Below are 15,750 nucleotides of genomic sequence, written 5' to 3' on the forward strand. Positions count from 1 at the left end.
AAATAAAAAATATTTTTTTTGCTGTTCAAATAATATATAAGTTTATGCAAAACTCGCGTTTTACTGTATATAATAGATTTCCTTAAAAAAATTCATGAAACAAGGGCTAATTTTACGGCCGGTAAAGGTAAAACCCCCCTTAACACTTCCTTATTACATATTTGTTAAAGCTAACGTTCGATCGAACAATCGGCAAGACGATTACGACACTTTTTTCTAATAGTTTATCTGATATTTAAGAGCATTTGTTTCCTGAAAATAAGTTCCAAGAAAGCTCCAAGCTATAGCAGTGCCGATTAATGTAGTGCGTTACATAAATGCATTTTCAACAGAATACCGGAAAACCAGAGAAAGGGTGTATTTAAAGCACAATAGGATATTTTGTCGAATTTGCTGCAAGTATAATGTTGCTCGTTTAGAGTACATCTAGAGAGATGGCAGCAAAACACTCGATGTTTGCGCACACTGTTCAATCTCTCGAAAGTGTATCTCTCGATTTGCTCGCGTCCGGAACTCGATGGTACAATGCCGTTTCTCGTGTATTATTTCTCTCCGTGTGTGTGTGCTTGTGTGTGCGCGCGCGCGGGCACACGTGTATGTAACGATTTTCATCGAGATCGCGCACAAACTTGACAGCATGTATACGCACGATGAAGAAAACGGCGTAATCAAGGCTTATTACATTGCACGACGTGGTGTCTATTATATTCGTGGCTATTGCGTAACCGCGTCTAATCACCGGTGCTTGTCGTTTTGATTACGATCATTAGTTTTAGTTTCCGCGTACGAAAATATACGACACTTGCAGTCGCCCGACGGAAAATAAAACTGATTTGCACGAAAGAGAGAGAGACATATAGAGAAAGAGATATCGCGACAATAGAATAGATCCTCTCGAAATCGATGATTGAAATTACGATATTCTTGGCAAAACGTACAGCCGAGGCCTATTGCATATGCATGCTTCGAAACAAGAAATGCAAATACCAAACGAGAATATCAAAGGAAAATGCACAATTCATGAAATTGAACTCGACGAATTGATAGTTAACAAAAAGTTTTATATATTAACATTTAAACGTTAATTAGCGATCTTTATTAATAGTGCGCGTTAATACTCGGAGTGTTTTTCACTGCAAGTGTAACATGTGCAAAAATTGTTAATAATCTAGAAAAATAAAAAGGATAATCACCGTTTTGATTTATCAAAATCATATTTTAATATAGTATATTTTAATATCTTAATAAAATATCTGTTATTATTTGTTACACTGATTTTGTTATACAAATTTTTCTTTTCAATTTTGCGATTCAAGATTTGCGAGGAAGATGTTTCAATTTTGTTGTTGGAGATTTACGAGTGTTTTATGCGCTCGATATCCATCCGATGTTGAAAATATGCACGATACAAAAATTATGACTTGTAAAAATTAGCTTAATGAAAAATTCGTCGATACAACAAGAATACGTGAAGCCGCTCGAATCGCGTATATATACGAGCTTTGGTGTGCGGACTTATGCACACAGAAAACCGAAGCCAGAAATACCTGACTGCTAGGAGTTAAATTATTCAGGAAACTTCGTGCGATTCGCAGATATTCTCGGAAAGTGCTCGATCGACGCACAGAGGGAACAAAGTTACATAAAACGTAAATCGCGATCAAACGTATCAACCATATAAGAGACATTATGCGAAAAATTCCTTTGAGAAGATGTTAGTTTTTTAAAATACCTGCACAATCACGCTTTAAGATTAATGTATCTATAACATCTTTTATTAACGTGTCCACAATAGTTCCTGTTATTAGCGATCGTGAAGAATTATATCATACTTTTTTCGCATTTTCACCTGTAATATTATCAATAGCAAAACTAAATTCTTTTTATTGAAAAAGAAAAGAAACTTTTAAATAAAATTATAATAAAGTAAACTATAATAAAGCATTAATTTAAAAATATTTTGATAGCATGCAGCGAACGTGTTTCCAATTTTCCTCCTTATCTCCATAAACGCAGTATCTAAGCTATTATTCTAATTAATCGAATTATCTTTGCCAGCGATTGTACGATGCGGCAATTAGATGGCAGATGCCATATTTATCAAGTTGTCAATTGACAGAATACACGTGACGTAAGAAATGTTACGTGGCGTTTTGGAAGGATCATTTATCGTTCGTTCGTAATTATAAGAATAGCTCACGTAATCGGTCATTCAATATGAAATTACGCGATCGGCGTCTTCCTTGCGCAAATCTATTTTTGTACGATTTTATCTCATCAAGATGTCGTTTTCGCAGAAATGTACGACACCTCGTAACTCATTGTCAGTACCGAAGAAAAAGTTTGTTATATTTTAATCATTAATGCCCGCATAAAGAATCAACTTTAACCCAAATTAACTCGAATATTACATTAAATTTTACAATTGAATTTTAATTGCGCGCGCGCATGCAATGGAACGAAAAACAATAAGATAAATTAAGAAAATAAAAAATAATACTGTATCCAAGTATTGTACAACTACTAAAGAATAAGACACGCGAATATAATTTTATGTCTATTCGGAAATAAAATTATACAATAACAAAAAGCAAGTCGCAATTATGTGTTACAAATCGATAACTTAATACTGTCGAATCTCGATAACTCGAATCTCAAGGGAACAGAAATATAAAAATCTTCGAATTATAAGTTTCGATTTGTCAAAGTTTGAGTAAAACAGAATTAACATAAAAATTCGACTTACGGAAGCTTTGTACGAGAGTTTATAATTTTCCGACTATAATGACTTTTAAAGGAAAAAATTCGAGTGATTTTTTTAGTTCATAGAAGTTCAAGTTATCGAGGTACGACTGTACAAAATAGCGACAAAATAGTGTTTACAAATTTAAAAACCATCTTCGAAATAATTAACGTTACTATCTCTCATTTGCAAACAAAACGCAAGTTTTCTTATTTTCTTTAGGTTTTGCTGTTATAAAGTTTCACGTTTGGAGATATCTTATTATATGAAATCGTTATTATATATTCATTGGAAGCATAATATGTTAGTGGTCGCACGAAGCGGCGCGGGCGCGGTACGCAGTCGCCTGTGCAAGTGTATCGGGAATACATTGAAACTTGTTGTAGCGTTCTGTCGCGGCGTATTCTGTGGCGACCGGCTCTTTGTGCCGGACCCCGGAACTCTCAGTGCGCGGTTACCTATAGCGGCGTCGCGGCGCTCAATCGACGCCGTCTTCCGCACCGCGACATTGCAAATAACGGACGATAGCAAAGCGCGACATACATTTTTAAAAATGTAGCGCTTAGCCGACACACTCGCCGCCATGCAGAGTCAATGCATTCACCGGGCGGCCGCGTTTTATTAACGCTTGCTGCCGCGCGCGACGAAAGAATAGGTGCGACATTTTGCAGCTTATGCACTTGCTTCGTGTCACGCTCGATAGGTACTCGATATCCAATATGTGGGAAATCGTAGAAAAAAATTAATGCATCTGCAGTCACGCACGCCCAATAGAAATTCGATCGGATTGCTAAAATGATTTTCGATTTATTGAATTATACTTGTAAAATATACAGATATTGTATACATGGACAGATAACGTACAAATATAAAGTACACACGCGCGTGCATGACATAACATGTACTGCATCATTCTTCTCTCTTTTTTTTAATACTTATTCACATTGAGAGAGCACGCAGTATTTGATTTTCAAATTTTACTCCTCAAACAAGGAATTTATTTGCTAACAATATTACTTGCAAGGAATTTTTCGCGATGAAACAAGAATAACTCATTTAAAATCATTTTACAATCTCACCTCAATTGCATTAAGAGGGGAGCCTTGTATAAACCGCTAAAAAGATAATTTTTTGGAATTTTTTAAAAGAAATAATGCAACGGATTTTTTTAAACGGATTTTTTTTATAACATACTTTAAAAAGTACAAAAAATATTTTTTTTGTTAAAAAATAATTAATCTTATAGCAACTAAAACAAATCTTGACGCCTCCTCGCCGAAGTTATGAATTGGCGGGAGTTGTAGCGCCTTTTGTATTTGTCTGAAACAAAAATATAAAAGAGTTTCTGATTTTTTATGAAATTACCTTGTCGATGAACCGATAAAGTAAGAAAAAATTTAAAAATCGAGAAAATTGCAGCACTTTAAAAAAAAATTACAATTTTGACAAAAAAATTTTAGTTTACTGCAATAAAAATAATTTAAATTGATTATCTTATTAATTTTCTAGGTTCATCGACGAGTGAATTTAGTAAACTACATATATGCGTCGATAGAACTTGATTGATCGAATAGTTTCTGAGTAATCTTTCCCGCCAATTCTAAAGATAATATCGTCTTTGTGCAAACAACCTAAATTTACTACGTCGTCTACGTACGTACACATACAAACGCTAATTCATAAACAAAAGAATATCTAAATTTGTTATTCAATAAACCGAGCCGAGTGAAGAATCTCGGTGCGGTATGTAATAATCTCATCGTACGCTTGTGTACCTTCGCGCATAAGAAATAAACTGAGTTTCTTAGGGGTCCATTCTACCTTGTTAGGTGTAAAAAATCGAAAATTTTTTTGCATAATTTGATAGTCCCAAGTATGTAGAAATGGTGTGTAAAGTTTTAAGTGGAACTGCGAAAGATAAAAAAAGTTATGAAGCATTAAAGACGGTCACGCACAAGCAGGCGGCACCTAGATTTTTCGATCTAAGGGAAGTAATTGAGCAAAAATTATTGAACGTATCGCTTTCAAATTTTGCACAATTGTAAAGCAATGTCTTTTCTATAGAATTAGACAACGATTATATCAATATTTTTTTTATCGCAAAAATAAGAGCAAAATTTAAGGCCAAAAATTGAACTTTTTTTTAAATGGCCGCCATTTTGTTAATTTTCATCCAAGATAAATTATCGTAATTTATTCTATAGAGACATTCTTTTTGAACAGGAAAATCATTGGTTTAACTGTTTTAGATGACTGGTGCGATCTGTAGTACTTCCACCATGTTCAAGTCGGAAAGGCTTCTTCACCGGAGCTTTGCATAAACTTACAGTCAACAAATTCAAAAAATTACAAATTAAAAAGAAAAGTACAACAAAAAAGATGTAAAAACAATAAAGTATGTATATCTTGATCACTTTTCCCGAAAAAATTCCCAAAGATCGCCTTCTTTTTTCGGACAACAAGGTAGAATGGACCTTTAAAGCTTATCGAATTTCGTTCTGATAATTTTAGAAATATATTTTTTACATAGATTACTATTAATTTAAGAAAAGAGAAATTTTTCAATTTTTTTTAACTGCAGGTTATACGAGGTTCTCCCCTTAAATTAAACTATATCAACGTTGTTATAATGTTGGTTGGGAATTATAGCATTTGTACAGCACTATGAAAGAAAAAAATGAAGCGGTATTTAACAAAAAATTGTACAAGTGTCTTTTAAAGTATTTTATTTCTCTCAATTCGCTTGTAGTTCAAAAAATTTTGGCGTCCGTGCAGTAGAATCTTTGAATAATCACGCATTGATCGTGTGTTACTCGCGAAAAGTCTACACCTGTGCGAGACAAATTGCACGACTCCGTTTGCACGCCTGCGAGTCACGCGACTCTCGTGCCACGATCTCACATCCCCGTGAAAATTGGCACGCTATTACAGAATGAGTACCGGCAAATCGGTGAACGAGCTGTATTTTACCAGGCAGACTTTTCGCAACTCTGCGCAAAGTCTCGCTTTCGCTAAATCACCATAAAAAATTTCATCGATATATCTATTCACTTCAAAAAGATCAATTTCATTGATCAAACTAGCTCGTTTATTCTGGTACTCTTGATACATATACACGCCCACGCGCGCGCACGCACGCACGCACACACAACTCTGCATGCCACATAAATAACGATATCATATATTACTTATATACAATATTTAAAAACGTTTCGATTCTGACGAAATTCTGATGAAAAAAATTAAAACGAAATATGTACCTATATACTTTCTCATTCATACTTTTGAGATCTTGAATATTTTATGATTAAACGATCACGTACGCATTATAATTTTCGGTTGATACGGATTTGTTGTGTCTTTAAAAACGATTATCGTACGATTATTCATTTATTATAGCAGAAGATTCAAGAATTCGCATCAACGCCGTTAAAGTATATTATTGCCATTTCTCTCGCCGTGTTACAATGCAGCTACATTTTTCGCAACGATAGATTTTATTTAATGCAACCCGAGCCTCGTCAGAGTCTGGCCGGCTGGCTGCAATGCATAGAGTATGTCGACTACAAGCAAAGACAATTAGGGCCCACATTAATTAAGATAATTGCGCCGCACGAGCAACCTTCTACAAAATGTTCTCTCCGGATGTACGCACTTAAACCCCAACTAACTGCTAATTACAATAAATTTTATATCCATCTCGACATGGCGTTCGATCCTCTTCGCGGAAAATAACAATGTTTTCTTTGAAAAAATATCGATGAATTTATCATTAACGATTATAAAAAACGAAAAATTGACTAGCACAGCTGACATTTAACGTTGGACAAGACAACGCTTTTTGAAAATCTCGTCATTGCCTATATTCATTATCTGGAATCATCAAAATAAAAAAAGAAAATATAAAAAAGGAAAAAATTAAAAAAGTTAAAAAAATAGAAAAATGGAAACAGTGCAAACTGCATGTCAAGAGCGCCATTTTGGATCTCCTATTTATATTATAATTTATATTATTTTATATTATAATTATTATTTTATATTATAATTATTAATTTATATTATAATTTATATTATAATTTATATTATAATATATAATTTGCCATTTTTCAATAACAGATTCGTGATCAGAGATCCTTAATTAAAACCTTTAAGTACCAATTAGCATGAGAAACTTTTACAATACATTCGATTAATAATAGATAAGTTCTAGTGATATACGAAAATTCGACTTACAAAGGAGAGAGATATAATACAACATCAAAAAAATCTACTTTCCCCACATTTCTGGGATATAAAACTATTTTTACTATTTCATGTGGATCCTAAACAACTTTTTGAGGATATTTAAGGTTTCGCAGGGAGTCAAAAATCGGACTTTTTTAACATCTTTTTTAAATCCTTTTTCTTTGCGCGCATAATTGCAGATTATTTAAGATAATCTCTTGTTAAAACATCGTGGATTTCGAAACATCAAGAAATTCTTATATTAATTGTATAATTATAACCTATGGAGACATTAAATATGTTGAATATGGTATAATGAAATATTAACAATAAATAACATATACAGGGTGATTCAGAACAATCCCGCGTCCTTGTAAAGATGTCTTGACTTAATTCTAAGACTATTTTTCCTTTACGAAAATGTCCGAAGCTTAATTTTCAAATTATAAAAAGAAATAGCCTATTATGGGACATACAGGAGATAGGCAGGGATGCACATCTCACGCGGGCGTCTACGTGAAGGCCACCTGCCGATCGAACGCGTTTATAGTAACACGGTCGTTCCCACCTTTCTCCTCTATCTTGCTATCACCCTATCTCTCAGTCTCACATTTTAAATATGTTAGTTCCGTTCAGATTAGATTCGTTTAAATTAGAAATGATTATTAACCCTTGGCGTATCGATTTGTTTAAATTCTTCAACAAAATCGTTAGACAAATTTTTGTAAAAGCGAGGAATAAACAATAATTGCGCGATCAACATTGTAAAACCTACTAACGTACAAATAATTGAGTATGTTGAATTCTAAGAAATACGCTCGTGGCATTTAATTATCACTCATATCTCGTAAGAAACGCTTCTCAATACTCAAAGGGTTATAAATATCAAATTCTCAACTAATCTCAATAATCTCAACTAATTATAAACACGGATTAAAAGCTTATTATTACCTTGAAAAACTGGTAACTTGTAAATATTCGATGATTTCATTTTACTACAGTTTCTTGACGGAGGAATAATTTCACAATAGTTCGACAATATACTTGTAATACACTTTCATCACTGAAATCTTTAATTTTTTAAGTACATAGATAATGAGATTACACACAAGTTTTCCCACGACGAGAAAATCGCAGAAAGAAAATATACAACAAATACATGACATGTGTTTACTGAATGCAACAAGCAACCGACGGACTTATTGGTCATGAGTGTAGTAAGTGCAATCCACTCAGCGCCTCAGCGTTATGTGCATAAAAACCAAGTATCATACGATACATTTTCGAATTGCTGGATTCTGAATTTAAGGCTTCAACAAATCATACGTTTACATTTGACAGCGCTAGGCAAACGCTGAGTCGCTGAGTGGATTGCACTCACTGCACCCATAATCAATAAAGTCCGTCGGCTGCTTGTTGCGTTCAGTAAACACATGTCGTGTGTTTGTTGTGTATTTTCTTTCTTCGTGTGATTTTCTCGTCGTGGGAAAACTGTATGTAATCTCATTATCTGTGTACTCAGAAGATTAATTAATTCAGTGATGAAAGCGTATTACAAGTGTATTGTCAAACTATTGTGAAATTATTCCTCCGTCAAGAAACTGCAGCAAAATAAAATCATCGAATGTTTACAAAGTAACAATTTTTCAAGGTAATAATAATCTTTTAATCCGTGCTTACAATTAGTTGAGATTAATTGGATTCTTAACTCTTTGGGTATTGAGAAGCATTTCTCACGAGATAATAATTAAGTGCCACGCGTTTCTTAGAATTCAACATACTCAATTATTTGTACGTCAATAGATTTTACAATGCTGATCGCGCAATTATTGTTTAATTCCTCGCTTTCACAAAAATTTGTCAAACGATTTTGTTAGAGTATTTAAACAAACCAATTCTCTAAAGGTTAATTATCATTTCTAATTTAGACGAATCTAATCTAAACGAAGCAAACATATTTAAAATGTGAGACTGAGAGATGGGGCGATAACAAGATAGAGGAGAAAGGTGGGAACAAATACCATAAACGCGTTCGATCAGCTGGCGGCCCTTATGTAGACGCCCGCGTCTAACGGTGAGATGCGCCAGCCCTGCCTACTTCTTGTACGCGTCCCGTAACAGACTATTTCTTCTTATAATTTGAAAATTAAACTTCGGACAAAATTTTCGTAAAGAAAAAAATCGTCTTAGAAAGTCAAGAATACGTCCTTACAAGGACGCGGGGTTGTTCTGAATCACCATGTATATTATTTATTTATCCTCAAGTATAATTGAACACACACGCGCACACGCACAATCTATTCCTTAACTTCGTTCGTTATTAAAAAATGTTGGAGAAAATGTTGCACATGTCTAGCGAACTGTCTATTCTAACTACGTTCTAGCTACAGTAACTCGACCTACTGACAATTCTGGCGAGAGAAATGAAGCTTCTGGCAGCGATCCTGCTGACTTAAACGCGCATTTCGTGCAAGAGACGCGACCATCCGCCCGTTTGCTATCTAATTTTCACGCACGATTTCTCGCCATCCTCGACCCGATTGTCTTTGCGGCCACGTACACCGTGTCGGAAGTTGCAGGCTAAAAGAATAAAGCTAAAGTTGCAAATCTCAAAAATTAATCGTATCCAGCGAATTATATTTTTATCCAAGAAAGATCGACTCCAAATTCAAAAATTTACGAAAATAGTGCTTACAATTAGTCAATATGGAGAAAGCATAAATAAATGATAAAACGTAAATTAAAAAGTCAAATTCGATAATTCCATAGTCACATTCCATAATAGTGAAACAATCAGACTAGAAATCGAAATAGGGAATTGGCAGGGTTCTTAACAGTTTTTCCCGATGTCTGGACAGGCCCTGGCAGCGAAAGCAAACGTGATTTCGGCCATAAAAGTTACGACTGATCTCTGAAAAAACTGGAGAGTTTTCGGAAAGAACTAATCAGTATCTGGTCAGTTCTGGACCGAGCTTAGGAAGTTTTTTTTTTCGAATGATGCAGCTTTTTCAGATATGCTTCGTATGTGTGGTAAAACAAAAAAATTTTTCCTGTTTTTGGTCTTATCTGTAGACATATTGTCCTACCGTGTACATTTGGTCGTTTTTTTAGTCTTACATTACTTTTGTTGAATATCCATTATCTCAGAGTAACTTAATGCAGAATTCTGTTAAGAGGCCGGATGAGACAATAATATGGCTCTATCAACAAAGCTGTAAATGGTTCCTATTTTCTGGCAAAGTGGATAATTCGAGTAAAATGAGAGATACCTGCGAGAAAATTTTAATTTTAACATTAAATTCAACTTCAAATTTTTAAAACTGATACGGATAAGATCTTAAGGTTTCTGACTACTTGTCAGCAAAGAACGCGTTGAACGGTGGCGACACCATATCGCAGTAGGAATTAGAACCTTGCTAATTATCGCATTGTCCATTCTACAATATATTGTATATCGGTGTTATAAGTTGTAAGAATTCTACAATATGTCGTATGTCGGTATCGTAAGCAGTAAGAATCAGTCGAAAGTGAAGAAAATATTCGACTTAAAGAGAATAATAGACCTTATTGTAAAAAATGTTGACGAATTTTGTGTTGCGTGCCATTTCATTATTATTTTTAATTGTGAAAATGTGACTTATCTCATACTTATCAAATTCGTAAAAATAAATGGAAACTAAAGTTATTTTTGAATTTTATACATAAAAATATATTTTTATTTCTTTCAACAACTGTCAAACTGTGAGTTTCCTTGCCTGAATAGGCTTCACTTTACGTATCTTTTACGCTTTTTTACTGATTGGGGAGGGAAAAAATAGTTTTTATCCATTTTTACAAGTTTTTTAAAGTCCATTTTTTATTTCACTCAAATTCTTTTTATTTAAAAATGGTAGGCAAAAAACTTTTACGTCTCATTTTTCGTTTATGACGCCACGATTTCAATACAGCTGCGGTGATTAGTCAGAAGTCTTAATTTTATACTTTGGACTCCCGCTTCCGAACGTGAAAATAGTTCAATTTCTCATTTTCTCATTGAACTCATTTTATCTACCACACTGACTTTTATAAATCTACTTTTGATAATTTATATTTTTACTATGTATTCGATTTGAATTTTTATGCGTTTGACTTTCGATGTGGTTCTCTGAATCTGTAAATATTATAGATTTTTAATTTTATTATGTTTATATTCTTTTTCAATTATTTATAAAATCATTATATGTATATTAGCGATTGTAACTGCTAAACTTGCCGAAAGTTTATCGCATATCAATGTCACAGATTCGGATTCAAATACTTAAACAAATACTCGAGAAATCCCGCGGACCACCAATTGGGTAACAAAGACACACGATCGTACTGCAAACCACGAGCTTTTATACTATCTGACACGCTACGACGATTATTTTATTTGCGCTACTTATCTACGTATTATATAGTTTATATTATTTTTATGACATTATAATAGGACAGTATGTATTAATAGCAATCAAACTAGAATATGCGACTGATGAAGACTAAAGTAATAGTCGAAATCAGTACCGCGATTTATTGTACAGCTTAATAAAAAATTTGAAATAAAATAAGTGATACAACATCCATTTGAATTTTGCTCGTTTCTTAGTCTGTAGTTTTGTCTCTTATTTATTTTGTTATTACAATAACAAGTTGTATTTATAAGACTTTTGTTATATTCTTTTATTTTATGTAATTTATTTGAGACTGAATGAAGACTAAGCAAAGTCGACAGGTTTCTCTATTTTTAATATTGCGTGTTATTTATCAATTTGGTTTCATTTTTACATTTTTATGTGCTTGTTTTTGACTTATATATCTTGTTTATCAAATTTAATACTTAACTCTGTACATCAATGGTTAATAAAATTTTATAATATTTAAAGGATATTTCTGTACTGATGTTTTCAAATTACATATTATATGGATATGAGCAATTTTTATACAATATCTCTTAATAAATAAAATAATTTAAGTCTTTATATGAATGAGTCATGTCCGATTACATTCTTTAAATTTAAGGAAGAATTACAGGAAACACGTTAATGCTAGAGTTAGTTAATTTGAAAGATTTAATTGTTACAATGATAAAATACTTCATAAACATCGATGTAGATGTTAGAGCGACTAAGATAAAAAAAGAAAGAGTCGTAGATACTTTTTTACTTGTGTCTCTGGCCGCTGGCCGGTTGCTAAAATTAGACGAACATCCGCTATATTTAGGATGACATTTGTGTATATGTGGCCTCTTAAAACATGAACTCACACACGTGGACGCCGTCTCTTCTCTTCTTCCGCTTTATCGAGTGAACTTTAAACCGACTTTTCTTTCACAAAAACTTAATTCAGAGTTTATCTAATTAAAAACAATTTTTAATATTTTAAATATTCAAAAGTTACGATAAATAAAAAATTAAGATTTAGTTTAGGAAAACTCACTCTCTATTTTATAAGATTTTTCTTGAAGATTTCACAGTAAATCAAAAGAGAGGAAAGGTAAAACGGTATTATCGATATTTACGTAGCAATCGCGTCAAGTTTTTTCTCGATGTAACGATAAAATTTGCCGCAAGACACTAACGTGCCTCTTAATTTTAAGCATTAGCATAAAGTTAACAGAGACAAGCGATATCCTATCAAATGGCTTAAAGGTTCCTTAGAAAACCTCTTCCCATTTTAATATAAAAAAACTAAAATAAAAAAATAATATAAGTATTATAACAAAATTAATAATTAAATATTAAAATTTTGTCACATATTTCATATATTTTTCAATACAAAAAGCTAATAAATTTTTAATTGTTTCTTAAGTAAACGATATATATTTAAAATCAAATTTAAAAGCAGTTATTCTGGAGTTTAGTGAGAAATTATAAAGATAAAGAATATAACAAAAAATTGTTTATAGTCTTTCCTTAGAAGAGAAAAAAGGTCTTTCAAGGAGTTAAAATACTTTATTCAAAAGGTATGCTAGTTTGCGAAAAGGAAAATTTTTGAGAATTTGAAAGGAAACCGATTCAATACTGCTAAGGACACGTTCTTTGATACGTACCTAGTTGATTCGTGTGGTGCATATTGTAAGTGGTAGTACCATAGTCCAGGGCCATATGCCGCACTCTTAAGTATATCCACCGAGATATTTAGTATCCACTGCAGAACACCATCCGGATCTTATTTAACACCGATTTTAACACTCGCAAACGTAAACACCGCGATTATTTTTTTCGCCACGAGATGCAGATTCACGTTTTTCGAAAGACTTAACAATTTACAAACATCACCCTTGTCTTAGCGGCGAGATTTTCTCTGCATTCGCCGCTCTCTATCGCTCTTTTTGCGCGCCCAAGAGATGATCTAGAAAGAGAATAAAGGAGAATCATCAATTCATCTGACTTAAAACAGCGATTATTGTAAATAAACTAACGCTTTTGATAATTATAAGAGTAATAGAATCCTATCTAAAAAAAAGGGCATGTTAAATCGATACTCGAAATATATCGGTTTTCTCGAAGTTGATATTTTTCCGCGATAACGATTGGTTCTCTCTCTGTGCTAATTCTGTGAGACGCTGCTATTGCATATTTTGACAGTTGTATTGATGTATAATAGTAAGTTAGTAAAAAGTAAAAAGTCAAGTAAATAGCGCGCGCGTCTGTATAATGCTAGTCCTTTCTTTAAAAAAGGCATGTTAAATCGATACTCGCATCTATCGAAGTTTGAAACCTCTTTTTCGCGATTTTGATTGGTTGTCATTGCGCTTCGCGAGCAGCTGTTATTACATATTTTCACAGTTGTGTGTATTAAAGTTAATAGAATGTATAGCAAATATAATAAAAAGTGAAAAATGTTAAATAGCGCGCGCGAAGCGCGCATCTGTAATGCTAGCTAGTCCTATTTAAAAAAAGGCATGTTAAATCGATATTCGAAATGTATCGGTCTTTTCAAATTTATTGTTAACATTTTTCCGCGATGATTGGTTCTTTCGTTGCGCTAACTTTATGAACTGTCATTGCATATTTTGACAGTTGTGTGTATTGAGGTCGATATATATAATAACAAATTATAGTAAAAAATGTTAAATAACGCGCGCGAAGCGCGTGTCTATAATGCTACTAGTATACTTTATTAAAAATAATATTGTACAATTATTTTGTGTTGCAATTCTCTCATTTGTTTAACAAGACATATATTATAGAAAAAAAGAACAATTTTCAAGATATACTCTATATATCTCTAAAAGCTTTCTTTAAACAATTAAACTTTTCTTTGTTTTGTATTCTAAGGAGTTTTAAAAATAGTAAACTTAAAACAGTATCATTCATCTCATAGTTTGTTTTTTCCCTCTTCAAAACAAGAAAATTTGCCGATACAATAATATTTCTGGCAACTGAGTATAAAAATATTTATTTCAGGCTCAAGTTTATTTAACTCTTAATGCCACACTTCAAGTTCACACGGGAACACAACACACTCATTGTCAGTAAGATATATGCAACTTTGATTGTTTATAGCTTTCATAAAAATGATCATATTATATACAATATTTTTCAATCAAAACAACAGGCATTGAGAAATATAATGGTAACAAGCAAATATATGCACTTTTATTAATAAAAATTATTAAAAAAGTTATAAGTAATAAAATAAATCCAAATTTTAAAGAAAATTTTGATTTATTTTATTGCTTATAAACCGTTTTTTATACATTAATAATATTTTAAATATATATACTTCAGAAAGTAGAAATTTTGAATTAAAAAAAAATACAACTATTGTGTCTTTCAAAAAATATAATTTTAGAACATGAAAATGAAGAAAATTGTGGTTCATAGATTATTCATAAACTCTTTTTCATAAAAAATACGTTTATTTATATTTTTTCTTCAATTATTAATAATAAATTGATACAAAAGTGAAATATAGAAATAATGTATAGCAAATGTTCATTTAATATAAATGTTTAGATAATTCTCTGTACCACTCTCTTAATTCATAAATAAATAATTATTAAAAATGGTCAAAGTAAACACATAATATAATAAGTTACATACAAGAAAATATAATTTTATTTTATTCCAGAATGTTAAAAAAAGCATCCAACATTTATACATATAGTAGATATTATAGTACACACCATATTGACAATGAATAAACAAATTTTAATGATCATAAGTCGAAAACTTAATCGTTTTTAAGACAACAATTTTGTACATTAGTATCATAACTGACTGACTTTTACGTGTCGCATGCGACGTAATGCTTCACCCAGGTGTTACAAATGTTCTAAAATCTAAATGTTCTTACTCAATTTCTGTACATGTTTTAGAAAGATTTCACCGGTATTCTTTCAGTTGTCATTGTATTGTATAATCAGCGATTTTGTAAGATGTAAAGCGTGCATGAAAGAAGAGCAAATGAAACATCTTCTGTATTGATTCGATAAAGATTGGCAAGATTGTCATCTCTTTTCATGTCGTATGCGATATGTATAATAGAAACTAAGACGTCAGTCATGATACAAAATGTTTATATCTCAGAAATCACAGCATTTAATTTATGTTTACTTTATTTATTTATTCAATATGGTGTGTACTATCTATCACATAAATACTGAACACTTTTTTTCACATCTTGTATATATTTTTCACTATAAATAAGTATTTTTTTAATAAAGTTAAATATATTCGTTCATATAAAAAAAATATGTAAAAATATTTTCAATAAATAAGAACAAAGAAGGGGTTGCGATTTGGATTATTTTTGCCCCC

The 15,750-nt window shown here is 32.2% G+C and overlaps 1 protein-coding gene across 5 annotated transcripts in view; it reads right to left on the reverse strand.

Moving 5' to 3' along the window:
- LOC105457976 (histone deacetylase 4) overlaps positions 1-15,750 on the reverse strand; it is a 147,851-nt gene that overhangs the window by 54,541 nt on the left and 77,560 nt on the right. For all 5 annotated transcript variants that reach the window (XM_011702966.1, XM_011702968.1, XM_011702969.1 and 2 more), the window contains exon 2: positions 13,035-13,336. In XM_011702966.1, the coding sequence (XP_011701268.1) occupies positions 13,035-13,089 (55 nt within the window). In that variant the 5' untranslated portion in view covers positions 13,090-13,336. The remainder of the gene's footprint in view (positions 1-13,034; positions 13,337-15,750) is intronic.

The sequence above is a fragment of the Wasmannia auropunctata genome, unplaced genomic scaffold (genome assembly GCF_000956235.1).
Source record: "Wasmannia auropunctata unplaced genomic scaffold, wasmannia.A_1.0 LD334844.1, whole genome shotgun sequence".
NCBI lineage: Eukaryota > Metazoa > Arthropoda > Insecta > Hymenoptera > Formicidae > Wasmannia > Wasmannia auropunctata.